This window comes from Carcharodon carcharias, chromosome 16 (assembly GCF_017639515.1).
Source record: "Carcharodon carcharias isolate sCarCar2 chromosome 16, sCarCar2.pri, whole genome shotgun sequence".
NCBI classification, from domain to species: Eukaryota; Metazoa; Chordata; class Chondrichthyes; order Lamniformes; family Lamnidae; genus Carcharodon; species Carcharodon carcharias.
In genome coordinates, this window is record NC_054482.1 from 98,627,146 (window position 1) to 98,642,801 (window position 15,656).

At 40.4% G+C, this 15,656-nt stretch overlaps 1 protein-coding gene across 3 annotated transcripts in view; it reads left to right on the forward strand.

Annotated features, from left to right (window-relative positions):
- Positions 1-2,558, forward strand: part of alg14 (ALG14 UDP-N-acetylglucosaminyltransferase subunit) — a 101,682-nt gene extending 99,124 nt beyond the window's left edge. For 2 of the 3 annotated variants that reach the window (XM_041207560.1, XM_041207561.1), the window contains one exon: positions 804-2,558. In XM_041207560.1, the coding sequence (XP_041063494.1) occupies positions 804-1,034 (231 nt within the window). In that variant the 3' untranslated portion in view covers positions 1,035-2,558. The remainder of the gene's footprint in view (positions 1-803) is intronic. The other variant, XM_041207562.1, reaches the window with a different exon arrangement.
- Positions 2,559-15,656: the final 13,098 nt, after the last annotated feature.

Sequence of the window (15,656 nt, forward strand, 5' to 3'; positions counted from 1 at the left end):
ACAGTGTAACGCTTATGATTTACACTGTGCATGTGTGGAATTTAACAAAATGTTGTCCTTAGTGGTTTATTCTTGGCTGGCAGGGTTGAATTAAATCGTTGCTTCGGATAGACATCATTGTCATTGTAAATAATTTTTTGGATGATCTTTCTTGCTTCCTGAAGCTGGTAGTTCCTGTTTGGCTGCAGTTTCACAAGTGCTGTCAGCCTCTGAGTGCCGTTCTTCACATGTGAGCCTAAACAGCAGCGTTTCAGACCAAGTAGGTTGGAGCAGGCATCACAGCAGAGGGGTTTGTGTCCTTTCCAGACATCCCCTTGTGTGAACTTTCCACCAAAGATCATTAGAGTGGGGATCCTGGCAGAATTTATTCCCCGTCCTTACGCCCCACTACTGTTATGGCTCAGACCTGGGGTTACCCAGGATGGTTCATTGTTGCAGGGAATCCAGTTTTCTCAATCATACCTGTCTGCTAAATTCAGTGTGTCTGCTAAATTCAGCATATTAGACAAATCTTAGTACAAGATTCTTGTATGGATATTTTTTAAAAAAGTGTAATTTAAACTTTTTCCGCCTTTCCCTCTTTCTTTATTTCCATGTTTTTCTCTCTCTCCCTTTTTCGCGCTCTCTTTATTTCAGTCACCTCCCAAGTGGTAGTCCTGAAATTATGTTCCATATCCAGACTATCAAAGTGATGACCCTACATTCAACACTAGAAGGGTAGAGTGTTAGTGATCCACATTGGCTGCATTAAATTCTCAAACATCTGTAAATTATGCAAATAACCTTTCCTTTTCTCTATGCAGGTGCTGTGTAATGGACCTGGAACATGTGTGCCTCTCTGTATATCTGCTCTGATCGTCAGAATACTCGGAATGAAGAAAACACTGATTATCTACATAGAGAGCATCTGCCGAGTTGAAACCTTGTCTCTTTCTGGGAAGATACTGTACCATTTGTCAGATTACTTTTTTGTTCAGTGGTCAACGCTACAGGAGAAATATCCTAAAGCAATCTACCTTGGCCGACTAGTTTGAGCTCCCCGTTGAGGCTGGGCTGCTGATTGCCTAGATAACATCTGTGCCCAGATGTCAGGAAGCAGCAGCTATGCAGAATAAATATACATTCCAGAGGTTGTATATTGGGCCTCATGCCTGTAAGGGGGAAAATGCATACTGAAAGGAAAAATTCTGTGTAAATTTATGATTTTGGGGGAAGATATGCTCGGTATAAATTTGTGGTCTTGGGACTGCTTGCTTGGTCAGAGAAAGTATTAACATGTCCAGTTTGAGGGAGTTAACTCCCACGTAAACAATCTTATAGAACTGTTAGAAATGTTGGTTGCTTCAAGTGCTTTAGACTCCTCAGCTCTCCACTTTCTTGTCACCATGTTTTAATAGAAGAAGGCCATTAGATCCAACAAACCAGCTCGTTTTAATGGATCAACACTATTATCTTCTTGCTGTATCCCTCAGTCCTTGACTGACAATATATACCAAATGGATCTGCATTTAATTTATATTTATTCTGAATGCTTAATTGCTATAAACATTTTGCACATCAAAGGTTAGTGTGTCAGTGCACTTGACTCCCAGCCAGAAGTCATTTGAACTCTCCTCGTTTTGTAGAGCATGTTTTCCTTTTTTGAGCTGTCAGATGCTCATGTTATGAGCAATCTTTCATACTATTGTGTGCTTTCTTCCTACCTATGGTTTTCGAAACACCAAAGCCAACTACAGAAGTGATAAAAATGTTGGCTGGCATACATCTATTTTATCTAAAGTCTTTCTGTGACACTTAGAACTATTTGCTCTGTCATTATTTACCCTAATCTCTGATGCTCATCACTGCTGGCTTTCTTTTTTTAGATTGTTAATTTTTTGTATTTTACTTCCCCTCCCTGTTATTCCTTTGTTTCTCCTGGAGGTTTGTTTTGTCATCTACCATTGCTTTTCCTCCTTATTCCTCTCATTGCACCTGTTTTTAAAAAAAAAAGTTCAGGTAATTCTCAATTATTGATCACTAGGATGGAAAGGTGGGGACTGATCCCTTCGGTTATGGCAGATGCTTGAGGTTCTAGTGTTTAAAGAAAGAAGGAAGGACTTCCATTTATATTGTGCCTTTCACAGCCTCAGGACATCTCAAAGTGCTTTATAGCCAATGAAGTACTTTTGAAATGTAGTCATTGTTTAATGTAGGAAACATCATGCAGAAGGTAAATATTCAGTCCTGGGTGATGGAAAATTTGACTTGCTGCAACTCAGACTGTACCTCCATAATCTCTTGTGGGGGAAACATCCATAGTGGGGTGCAACTTCAAAGAGAGAAATATTCTTTTCTAAATGAAAGAAACAAAAAAAAAAAGCAAGTCTAGCACTAAGGTTCTTTTCAGCTGATTTAGAAATCTGTCCAGGGCTTGGCAGCAAGCCAAATACCTCAAAATCAGTGTGTACAAATGCAACAATAATTCATAAGTAGCTGCCAGTTTCCTTTCTTTCATATTGTTGCCTAGTTATTGCAATGGTATCTTAAATGAATTGGTGTGCAGATTCCTACCCTGACCTCAATGTGTCATGTTTATTTTCTGTCAACTGTACATTCCATTTATCTGCATTCTGAACGGACATTGCCATAGATTAGAATTTAAAGGATGAGCCCTTTCTCCTGGAACTTCACAAAAGCAGGTTTCTCTCATAAACCTTGATTTATACCTGCTGCAGCTGAAGTCTACAAATTGCTCTGGAATTTAAATGACTATGTGCTTGTACTGACGCCACTGTCATTCTTACTAACAATTATTAAGTGGACCATTTCGGCACTTAATAATGACACAATTAGGGAAAAGGGTCATTATCTCAGGTGTTAGACCAAATTGAATCGAAAAATGATGATAGGCATTGCAACAATATTGACAGTCAGTTGAGCAGAACAATTATAGGTAATTCAAATGTGCTAAGTTCAAGGCCATTCAAAGAGGTTTGTAGAAGGACCTATAACAATGTAGGACACTCGACAAGCCAGATGCAGAACGGGATAATGCTAACAGTGATGGTCAAAAATAAGGATGTGTTTGCAGAGTGTATTTTGAACTGTTTACTAACTCTACGTTGCAAGTCTAATGAGGAAGGATGCAGTTTTAGAGCTCATTTCGAGTAATAAACTGGGATAGGTAAGTAGCTTGACAGTGGGAGAACATTTAAGGGTTAGTGCTGATCGTGTAATATTGTCAGAATTTGAGAAAAAGCCTGTCAAAAACACGAGGTGTTGGACTGATATTAGGCTGAAGGGAGTCATAAACCTCATTAACTGTATGGAAAGTTTTGCACACAAACCAACACTGCAGCAGTGAAAGGAAAGGGATGAAGGAGGAAAAAGCATTTATATCACATCCCTCAGGATAGCCTAAAGCATGACCCAACTAAGAAACTACTTTTGAAGTCTAGTCACTGTTTTGCAGAAAACGATGTGAGCCGATTTACATACAGCTAGATCCTATAACAATGATCAAATGTACGCGGAGTTAAGAGTGGCCAGAACGCTGGGAAATTTCCCTGCTCTGCATTGGAGAAAAAAACCCATGAGATCATCTTTGTCCACCTGTATCAGTACATCAATGGATCATTAAGGAACAGGAGTAGATTATTCAGTTTTACGAGCCCATTAGTTAGCATCTAATCCAAGAGACAATGCTGAAGCACTCACTCACTATTGCACTGCAGTTTTATTTCAATAGTAGGATTTGAACCCAGAGCCTCTGCAGCACTTAGCCAACAGGATAGGGGACAGGCCAAAAATATTCTAATGAGGAGTGGAGATGTTTGACAAAGCCCAAAGTTTCAGAGATCATGCGATCAAGGCAAATATAAAGTTTAAGATAAAACTAAGGCTGTTAAAAACACTAATGTTGTTTTGGGAAGAAAATCTGCTGTCCTTATCTGGTCTGGCTTACATGTGACTCCAGACCCATTGCAATGTGTTTGACTCTTCAGTGTCCTCTGAAATGGCCTAGCAAGCCACTCAGTTGTATCAAACCGCTAAAAACAAGACAATTAGGAACGAAACCGGACAGATCACCTGGCACTGACCTAGGCAATGGCAATGCCAACAGTAAATCCAGCCCTGTCAATCCTGCAAAGTCCTCCTTAGTAACATCTGGGGGCTTGTGCCAAAATTGGGAGAGCTGTCTCACAGACTGGTCAAGCAACAGCCTGACATGGAAATACTCTCAGAATCATACCTTACAGATAATGTCCCAGGCACCATTTGGGTATGCCCTGTCCAATGGGTAGTGCAGACCCAGCAGAGGTGACGGCACAGTGGTATACAGTCCGGAGGGAGTTACCCTGGGAGTTCTCAACATCGACTCTGGACCCCATGAAGTCTCATGGCACCTGGACAAAAGACAGGAAAGGAAACCTCCTGCTGGTTACCACATACCGTTCCCACCCCCCTCACTGATGAATCCTCCACATTGAACACCACTTGGAAGAAGCACTGATGGTGACAAGGGCACAGAATGTATTCTGGGTGGGGGACTTCAATGTCCATCACCAAGAGTGGCTCTGTAGCACCACTACAGACTCAGCTGGCTGAATCCTAACGGACATAGTTGCTAGACTGGGTCTGTGGCAGGTGGTGAGGGAACCAACAAGAGAGAAAAACATATTTGACCTCATTCTTACCAAACTGTCTGCAGCAGGTGTGTCTGTTCATGATAGATCTGTCAGTGTGGAGATGAAGACCTGTCATCACATTGAGGGTACCCTCCATTGTGTTGTGTGACACAACCACCATGCTAAATGGGATAGATTTTGAACAGATCTAGCAACTCAAGACTGGACAACTATGAGGCAGAATTGTACTCGAACACAATCTGTAACTTTGCCCTGGCAGTCCCCCACTCTACCAGAATCACCAAGCCAGGGGAGCAACCCTGGTTCAATGAAGAGTGCAGGAGGGCACACCAGGAGCAGCAACAGGCAAACCTAAAAATGAGGTGTCAACCTGGTGAAGCTAAAACACAGGACTGTTTGCATGCCAGACAGGATAAGCTGCAAACGATAGATAAGCGTTAGACGATTCCACATCCAATGGATCAGATCTAAACTCTGCAGTCCTGCCACACCCAACCAGCCTTGAATGGTGGTGGACAATTAAACAACTCGCAGGGGTAGGAGTCCCCACCAATATCCCTGTCCTCCATCATGAAGAAGCCCAGCACATCAGTGCAGAAGATATGGTTGAAGTATTTGCAAGAATCTTCAACTAGAAGTTCTGAGTAGATGATCCACCTCGGCCTCCTCTGGAGGTCCCCAGCATTACAGATGCCAGTCTTCAGCCAATTCGATTCACTCGACGTGATATCAAGAAATGGCTGAAGGCACTGGATACCGCAAAGGCTATGGGCCCTGACAATATTCTGGAAATAGTACGGAAGACTTCTGCTCCAGAACTTGCCACACCCTAGGCAAGCTGTTCCAGTACAGCTCCAACACTGGCATCCAAGCGGCATTGTGGAAAATTGCCCAGGTCTGTCCTGTACACAAGCGGGACAAATCCAACCTGGCCAATTACCACCCCATCAGCCTACTCTCCATCATCAGTAAAGTAATGGAAGGGGTCATCAACAACGCTATCAAGTGGCACTTGTTTAACAATAATCTGCTCATGACGCCCAGTTTGGGTTTTGCCAGGTCCACTCAGCTCCTGACGTCATTACAGCCTTGGTTCAAACATGGACAAGAGAACTGAACTCCAGGAGTGACTGCCCTTGACCTCAAGGCACCATTTGACCCAGTGTGGCATCAGGGAGCCCTAGCAAAACAAGAATCAATGGGAATCGGGGGGAAAACTCTCCTCTGGGTTGGAGTCATACCTAGCACAAAGGAAGATGGTTGTGGTTGTTGGAAGTCAATCATCTCAGTTCCAGGACATCACTGCAGGAGTTCCTCAGGGTAGTGTCCTCAGCCCAACCGTCTTCAGCCGCTTCATCAATGACCTTCCTTCCATCATAAGGTCAGAAGTGGGAATGTTCACTAATGATTGTACAATGTTTAGCATCATTCGTGACTCCTCAGATATTGAAGCAGTCTATTTCCAACTGCATCAAGACCAGGACAATTTCCAGGCTTGGACTGAGAATTGGCAAGTAACATTCGTGCCACACATGCCAGGTGATGACCAACTGCAACAATATAGAATCTTACCATTGACCCTTGACATTTCACAGCATTACCATTGCTTCCTCCACTATCAACATCTCATGTGTTACCATTGACCAGAAACTGAACTGGACTGGTCATATAAATACTGTGATTACATGAGCAGGTCAGAGGCTAGGAATCCTGTGGAAAGAAACTCACCTCCTGACTCCCCGAAGCCTATCCACCATCCACAAGGCACAAGTCAGGAGTGTGATGGAATACTCCCCACTTGCCTGGATGAGCAGCTTCAACAAATCAAGCAGCTTAACACCATCCAAGTCAAAGCAGCTGTTTGATTGGCACCCCATCTATAAACATTGACTCTCTCTACCACCAACGCACAGTGACAGCAGCATGTACCATCTACATGATGCACTGCAGATACTCACCAAGGTTCCTTAGACAGCACCTTCCAAACCTATGACTGCTAGTATCTAGAAGGACAAGAACAGCAGACACATGAGAAAACCACCACCAGGAAGTTCCACTCCAAGCCACTCACCATGCTGACTTGGAAATATATCGACGTTCCTTCACTGTCTCTGGATCAAAGTCTTGGAACTCCCTACCTAACAGCACTGTAGATGTACCTGCACCACAAGGACTGCAACAGTTCAAGAAGGCAGCTCACCACCATCTTAAGGGCACTTAGGGATGGGCAATAAATGCTGATCTAGCTAGTGACAGCCACATCCCATAAATGAAGTAAAAAATATCGAAATACGGAGATAGATTAGAACAGCTCAAAGTGTGAAAAGGACTGGCAGTCAATTTAGATGGTAATGATGAAGGCTTTCCTACATATATCAAAAATTTAAATAAATTAAATATGGGTTGGGTCATGGAGGCTGAAAAGGGAAGTCTTACAGTGAAGCAGAAAGGAATAGTACAGATACTTAACTAATATTGTACTTCTGCACTTAGGGAGGAACATGAAGAAAAGAACACAATTATCAGAGGAGGAGTTGGGAATTACTAATGGACAGTAGGGCAAGTCAGTTCAGGCTACCCTTTAGAATATTGAAGAAATGGGAATTGTCTCAAAGGACTGGAAAATGACTATAACCCTTTTGAGATGTCTGCACTCCTCCAACTCTGGTTCCTTTTTAGTCCCTGATTTTAACCTCTGCGCCCTTTGGTGGCCATGCCTTCAGCTTCCAAGGCCCTAAGCTCTGGTATTTCCTCTCCAAACCTCTCTCTCTCTCTCCTCCTTTAAGATACTGCTTAAAACCTGCTGTTTGGTCAACCTTATGGTTACCTGCTCTAATATTTCCTTTATGTGACTAGGTGTCAAATTGTGCTTGATAAATCTCCCATGAAGTGCCTTGGAATATTTCACCAGTTAAAGGCATTTTATAATTTATGTTGTTCAATAAAGGAAAATAATAGTCAGGCAACTGTACAAGTTAGCCTCACGTTGGTAGTAGTAAAACTGCAAAGCTCATAAGGTCTAAAAATAGAGAGCTCTTAGAAAGATTTGGGCTCATCAGGGAAAGCCAATATGAACTTGTAAAGTGCAAGTCACACATGACTAATAAATATTTCAAGAGACTGTAGAAGGACTTGGGTGAGGGAAGTAAAGGGATATGTGGTAATCCAACCAATGACAGAATCAATGTACAAAAAAAAACTACTCAATCAACTGGAAGATCTGATTTAAGGAAAGAAGCAGTTACATAAATCTATAAAAGCAAATCTATAAAAGGCAAATGGGATTCTGAAATTAATGTAAAGATTTCAACACACAAGCAGATAATTAACATAGATTTACTAGGAAAGTATTAGCACGTCATGAACTGAAACTTGACAAACTAGGTCGATATTCGTCAGAGGAGGTCAAGGAAACAAACTCAGTGTTTTGAAGGGCAAATAGTAAATAGTGAAAGGTTATTTCCATGGGTTAGTAAATCAGCAACTTTTTAAAAATATAAATGGGAGGCTAGAGGATATTTTTCACATATTATTGAATACTTTACCACGAGTGATTATTGAAACTGAGTTTCAATTATGGCTCAATGAGTAATACTCATGCTTGCTGGGTCAGAAGTTTGTTGGGCTAAACACCACTCCAGAGACTTGAGTAGGTTATCTTGTTTATCACTCAGTGCCATACTGAGGGGGTGCTGCATTGCTGGAGGTGCTGTCATTTGGATGAGATGTTTAACCAATCCCCCAAATGCCCTCTCAGGCGAAAGCAAAAGATCTCATGACACTATTTTAATGAAAAACAGGGGAGTTCTCATTCTTCCTGGTATCCTAGCCAATATTTATCCTTGAAACAACATCACTAGCTCATTGCTGTTTGTGGGAGTTTGCTGTGTGAAAGTTGGCTGCCATGTTTTGTACATTATAACAATGACAGCACTTGAAAAGTACTTAATTGCTTGTAAATACTTTGGGATGTCTTGAGATTCTGAAAGGTGAAATATAAATGGAAGTTTTTGCATTGTTTGTGTTAATTACAGCATTTTAGGAGCAGTTAGATAATGAAAAGAAGAGATATTAAAGGGAATGACAAAAGAGCAGGTGACTGATATTGGAATCTATAGTTCCACTATGAAGCTGCAACAGCCATGATGGGATAAATTGTCTCCTTTGCTAAGTTGTTCATGACTCTATGATTAAATCATTGGCATTTAATAGTTTAAAAAAATTTATTTGTTCACATGACTGACTTGAAGCTTGAAGAAGGGAGAAGCAGCAAAGCCAGGATATAGTTTCCCACAAGTAAGCAACTATTGAGGTGTTGGTTCTGTTGGAAATAATGATGATGTTACTGTTGACGTACCAAGACATATTGTCTGAGCAGTGAAGTTTTTGTCAAAACGCAATGCTTGGCTGTGAGATTCTACCGAGTGCATCAGCACCAGCTTAAAAATAGCAGTGAGTAGTGAAGCACATTATGTCATAATGAGAACTTTGCTGATCGGTGTGATCTTGTAACTTCTCATGCCTATGAAGCAGTGTTCTGTGCAGTAGCATCTGTTTGCTCCTCAAGCTCAGCACAAATTTGTGCACTTTGCACTGTCAGCACTGGCTTGGCATTACAGGGTGAAAGTTGCTAAGAGTTGCCAAAATATAGTTACATATCATGTAGCTTCATTCTGGGGTTTTGGGCTTTAAATTAAATGATATGGCACTTATGATGATCATAATGTACCACGCTATACGTAAGGATCATTAAGCTTAATATTCGTGCCAGTTTTCAAACCTTGGCTTATTGTTTTCGGATTGTATTCTTAGTTTAAAATAGGAAGAAATTTGTTGGGGGAAGAAATTGAACCACAAAGCATGCAGATAAATTCAGGGAAATCAGTTTAAAAAAAAAATTGGATATTGTTTAATCTAAAGAAAACAAGAACAGTGAATGTAAATGACTCAGCACAAATTATTTTGCATAGATTTATACAGCACAGGAGAAGGTCATTCAGCCTATTGTAACTACACTGGCTCTTTGGTACAGTGATCCTATTAGCCCCACTCCCCTGGCCATTTCCTGTAACCTTGCACATTTTCCTTTTCAAGTCTAAATCCATTCCCTTTTGAAAATTTCTAATGAATTTGTTTCCACCACCCTTACAGGCCATGCATTCCTGGTCATGAACCACTCACTGTGTGAAAAATGTTCTCCTAGCTCCTTGCTGGCTCTTTTGCCAATAACCTTTATTCTGTGCCCTCCAGTTAAAATCCTCCTGCCAGTGGAAACAGTTTCTTCCTATTTACCCTACCAGAACCCCTCATAATTTAGAATACCTCTATTAAGTCCTCCTTTATTCTTCCTGGCGTCTCCAGTTTTACACAGTTCACAGGCACCTCACTTAACTTCCAGATCACCTTCAGTAAATTTAAAAACTAATTAAAGAATCTAGCCTATATTATCAGCAGACCCATTCATGATGGTAGAATTGTGCTGGAGTGGGACTTTCATCCACTGCTTTGGACATGCATGAACTCCATTCCCAAATTGCAGGTTTGGATTAATTAGAATAGTTGGGAGGGGATCCCAGACCTATAGAGACACAACAGTAGTGACTGATTGACTGTGCTGCCAGAATCCTTTTGTTTGTACAGTGTGCCCATACTTTGACAAAAATATTCTGTAAGAATATGTGTTTATATTATATCATTACCAATGGCTGAAACTGATATATTGATGTTAATGTCTTGTCAATGACATTAAGGTTTGCTAATGTTCTGTCAATTGCATTGTTAGGGTTAGGACAAACAGGTGATGAGTATTAATTGTTTTTGAGCACATATAAATAGGAAATAAAAGCAAAATACTGTGGATGCTGGAAATCTGAAACAAAAATAAAAACTGCTGGAAAAGCTCAGCAGGTCTGGCAGCATTTGTGGAGAGGAAGACAGAGATGAAATTCTGATGAAGAGTCATACACACTCGAAATGTTAACTCTGTCTTCCTCTCCACAGATGCTGTCAGACCTACTGAGTTTTTCCAGCAATTTTTGTTTTTGTTATAAATAGGGAATAGCTGACACACCCAGGTGTGTGGGAGGAGAGCTGTGAGACTGAACTTCCTCAGTAAAGAAAGGCTTTGCCTTTTGGTTCCAGCTTCACCTCCCGGCTTGGATCCTATTAACAATTGACATTCTTCACTTTTATTTAACATTTTCATTAAAAAAAAATCATAAAATATATATTTCTTTAAAAGGTGCATTTTTGTACTAACCACTGGCCAATCTTTAGAATCAGGGCTCGAAACTTGGTATCTAAAATCAATCATTTCAATTTGAACTGGCAATAGTCTATACATAAGATTTGTCATGTGGAACAGTATTGAATCATGGTATTGATTAAACATATTAGTCATGCTCATTGATGCCTACTTCTTATAATGAAATTTAAATAAGGCACTCTGTCACTGAACAAGTAGTTTCAAAATGGATTTGGATGTAGCCCCAGTCTGTGGCTGGTGGCAGTTGTTACTCTGTGCATCAAAACTCATCCTGGTGGAAGAATGTAGCAGTGACTGAAGCTCCATTGGAAGAAATGGTAACAGTCTTCCTCAAATACTTTCTCTAAACATATCCTAATCTTGCTTTTCAGGACATTTCAAGGATTACAATCTTGTGTTTAAACTGCTTATGAATGATTACTTTATGCCAAATTTTAATTCAGTGCATCGTGAATGTTTGGACTGAACTGCTCAGCGAGGAAATCGAGGATTAGCACAACAGTAATTTTGAGACAGAAAAGGACAGGCAGTTGAAGAGAAAACCAATTGGGGATACAGGGAGTGAACTATGTATCTTGTTTGAATTTATCCAGATTTGCTATAATGTTCTTCCGTCCGTGTACATTCCTACATTCCTGTGATCAGCATTCATTTGCTGCAGCCTTTCTCCTGAGTAAAACTGCTTTTGGAGCCTGTATCTGTGTGGGAATGGTGAAATCTGAAGGACAAGCAATTGCTACTCAATATGGTTATTCCTATTCCTCTGAAGGAGGGTCTTCATACAATAACTCTTTGGCCTTCTTCCCTTCCTCTGAATACCTTTTGAAGTAGGTGGTTCTTGGAATGTAATACATTCCAATGACTATGATTTATACAAAAACTGTCCACTCTTTGACATATCACAAGTGATATGAGTTACAATTCTTCCCTTAGCTATGTTGATTTAGTGCTGTGAATGAAAAACTGTTCTTTAGAGAAACAGAAACTGCACTGACGAGCAATATTCCCCTTTCACAGACTTTCGTCAATTGTAAAATTTGTATTTACCTGTGGAAGCTATTTGGCCCATCATGTCTACTGATTTTGCCAGAGCAATTCAGAATTAATCATATTACCCTGTACCTTCCTCTGCTTCAAATGTTTGTCCACTTTCCCCTTAGAAGAGTCAGTAGTGTTGGCCTTAGCCAGTACCTGCAGCAAGGCATTCCAGGCTTTAACATTTATCTGCTGTCATTAAACCGTTTCTGGAATATTTTATTCTGAGTTTATTTCACACATCAGAATCATTGAAGTATTTTAAAGAATAGCCACTGTTGTTATGTGGGCAAACATGGTGATCTTTTTGCACACAAAGGTCCTATAAGCATCTGTGAGGGAGACAGCGATGTAGTGGTAATGTCACTGGACTAGTAATCCAGAGGCTAAGGCTAACGTTCTGGGGGAAAGGGTTCAAATCCCACCACAGCAGCTGGTGAAATTTAAATTTAGCTAATAATCTAGAATTGTAATGGTGACCATGAAACCATTGCTGATTATCATAAAAACTCATCTGGTTCACTGATCCCCTTTAGGGAAGGAAATCTACCACCCTTACCTCACCTGGCCTACACGTGACTCCACAGCAATGTAGTTGACTCTTAACTGCCCCCTGAAATGGTGTGGCAAGTCACTTAGCTCAAGGGCAATTAGGGATGGGCAACAAATGCTGGCTTTGCCAACGCCAGTGCCAGCCACATCACATCAAATAATTGAATTTTTAAAAAGCAGCAGTGATTTGTTGTTATGGTGTTTGTTGAGAGATGAATATTGGCCAGGATACTTGCCTGTACTCTTTCAAAAAAGTACAATGAGCCTACAATCATCTTCTAAGATTATTTTCTCCTTAAATATTGTTAGGAACAATGTATAATATTTAGGTTGAATATATATTTGTGTGTGAAGAAAGGTAAAATGGTTTCAGTTTCATTTAGTTGATTTGAGAGCCTTGTTGCCTGGAATTCTGGATAGACTCCTGACTAAAAGGTCAGGAGTTTTGGGTTTGTTTGTATATATATCATTTTAGTGAGGTTTTACAACCACTGAAGTTAAAGAGATGGGTTAAAAAATGATTTAGGGAAAACAAACACAACAAAAGTAAAAAAGACTTTGCTGTTGTCTAGTGACGGTGGTCTAGGGACACAGACACAGGAAAAAGACGGGAGTTGGGAGAAGAGAGTTCAGTGTGTCAGAGAGAACGGGGATTTTTAGCTCTCTTGAGAAGTAAAACTATAAGGCTTTTGGGGCAGTAGTTAACTGAAGGATCAGCTATAAAATTCAATAAGGTGATCAGTTTAACAGAGGTGCTACTGGGAGACTAAGTTTAGGGAACTTGTGTTTGCTGTGCAGTTGAAGCAATAGTGAGCTTAGAATAGCAGTTTTGGGTCTCTTGAGAAAAGATACAAGGGCTGAAAAGTGTCAAGTGAATGCTCAGGGATTCACCAGAAGAAAATGGTTTGCAGCTGTACCAGTCCCAAGTGAGAAGCCTTTGTGTCAAGATAGTGGTGAATCTTCACTGGCTTAAGTGTCTGTAAAATCACTGCTGGATAAACAAAGTGTGAATTTGAAATGTCTCCTGTGTTTGCATTGAGATCTTTCCAACCTTTTTGTCTGATGCAAAAGTTCATTTTTCTTGTTTAATAAACATTTTATCCTTTTTTAAAAGTTCATCAGCAGACTCCTGTGAATTTGTTCAGTAACTTTCCTCCACTGTTTCCAAAAAAATGTTAGGATTTATCAAGCCAGGTATCACTCTGGGATCTGACTTGTCCAGTATTAACATCAGCGGGGATTGGAACAGCATTCAGCACTCCATGCATTCTTGCCTGTGCTGAAAAGCTGCTGATCCTGTCTTTGAATCAGTAGTCACACAGATTTACATCGGCAACAATGATATGTGCTGGCATTGGTCACCTATCAGTGTAAGTTACTTTTGGTGCAGAGATCTTATGTTGGGCATCTTCAGATTTACGGCTCAGTTCTATATTAATGTTCCATTTGCAAATGAAAATAAAATATTTTAAGAGCACCTTTTTGAAATCGCTGAAATGTTGATTTGTTCAGACCATGTACAACATTATCAAATTCAATGTGGTCTCTTCAGACTGAAGTTCTGAAATGGAGTGCTTGGACAGTCTCAGACCAGCTTTAATGGGATAATACTTAGGACTGGCTGGGAATCAATCCAGAGCTGTGCAACCCTAGACAGTAATAAAAGGAATTCATACTGTTGCAAACAACAGAGCTTCAGGAGGTTGGCCAGTTCTGCAAAGGCTTACCGGCTGGCCCAAAGTGCCAGATTCCATTCATCTGAATGGAACACTTATAGCAGACGTGTGAGCCATTCTTTATTACAGTTAAGCACTACCGGAAGTATAAGTTGTTCATATATATTCCAACATTTTTATAGCATATAAATAAGATTAATTACATAGCTTTCATAATTTTAGGCTAATGAAATAGTGCTATATCGTTCTCTTGGCTCACTTTATTTAATTCACATTACTAAAGGCTTGCAACTGGGCTACTAAGTTCCCTTTATGACCACTCTTCAGCCCTAGTTTTTCATTTTTCTATGCAATTAGATGCTGTTACTCAAAAGACTACTGTATGCTGAGTCTCGCTGCCTGATAATGAAATAGCCGGGAACAGTATTTCTGAGGATTGCCAGCTGCTGAAATACACTGCGTGTTAATGTTGGCAGCTCTGCAAAATACCTACATAAATTCCAAAGTTACTGAAGCTGTGCATTTTCACAGTAATTAAATACAGCTGGGCAAGAAGGAGAATTATTGACTTTGATCTGGCTAAATTCCAAACTGAGGTAAGACACTAATACTACAGATTATGAGAGACACGGACATGGGTTTGAAATACTCCAGAGAAAGACCTGATGACAAATTAGTTTAACGTCTGTAGCAGTTCAGTCTGAGATACAAAACATCTTCATGATATTTACTGAGCTTTTGGAAACATCCACAAAATATGTCTGATGCAAGTTTTTATAAATAACATGTTAACAATTAAATGTTTTCAGTAAACTTTTTGCACTTGGATTGCATTAAAACTAAATATTTTGTGCACTTTCTTTGTGTCAGGTCAACTGTTCTATTAGATTATTTTGCCCTGTATCATATTCTGAACTTCTCAGTCATACTTTGTATACTTATGCTGGATTCCAAATTTGGCTTCCTTCTTCATTCAAATCTGACACTCAACCAATACTTAAAATCTAATTTTTCATTTGTAATAATTCACAAGAAAAATGAACCTTCAAGTTTGGAATCCTTTTGCACACCCCAGTATTAGGAATATATCAGGTGTTTAATGTCTGGCCTTCCTCAGATTTCTTAAAATTAGCAGTAGGAAAAGTTTTATTTCCCTCACATTTTACTCAAACCCAATGCTCTGATAAAATTACATTTCAAACTTAAATATATTGGGCAGAATCTTGTTAAGGCGTTCGGGATCTTGTCTGCTGGCTGGAGAGCTGACAAGAGGCCCATGCTGCCTCTTTTCGGGAAGGCCAGCCAAACCACAAGCCACGGGCAGTCAAAACAAAGGGCCACTGGTGGGCCTTCCCCTGGAATCAAGACCTTGGGGGCAGCAGTTGTGCATGGTGAGAGCTGCCAGCCAATCCCAGCAGCGCCATTGGGTTGGCTGCTGCTGGAAGGACAGACATTGGAATCCCAGGGTTGTGATGCAACCCAGACCGCAGGTAACTA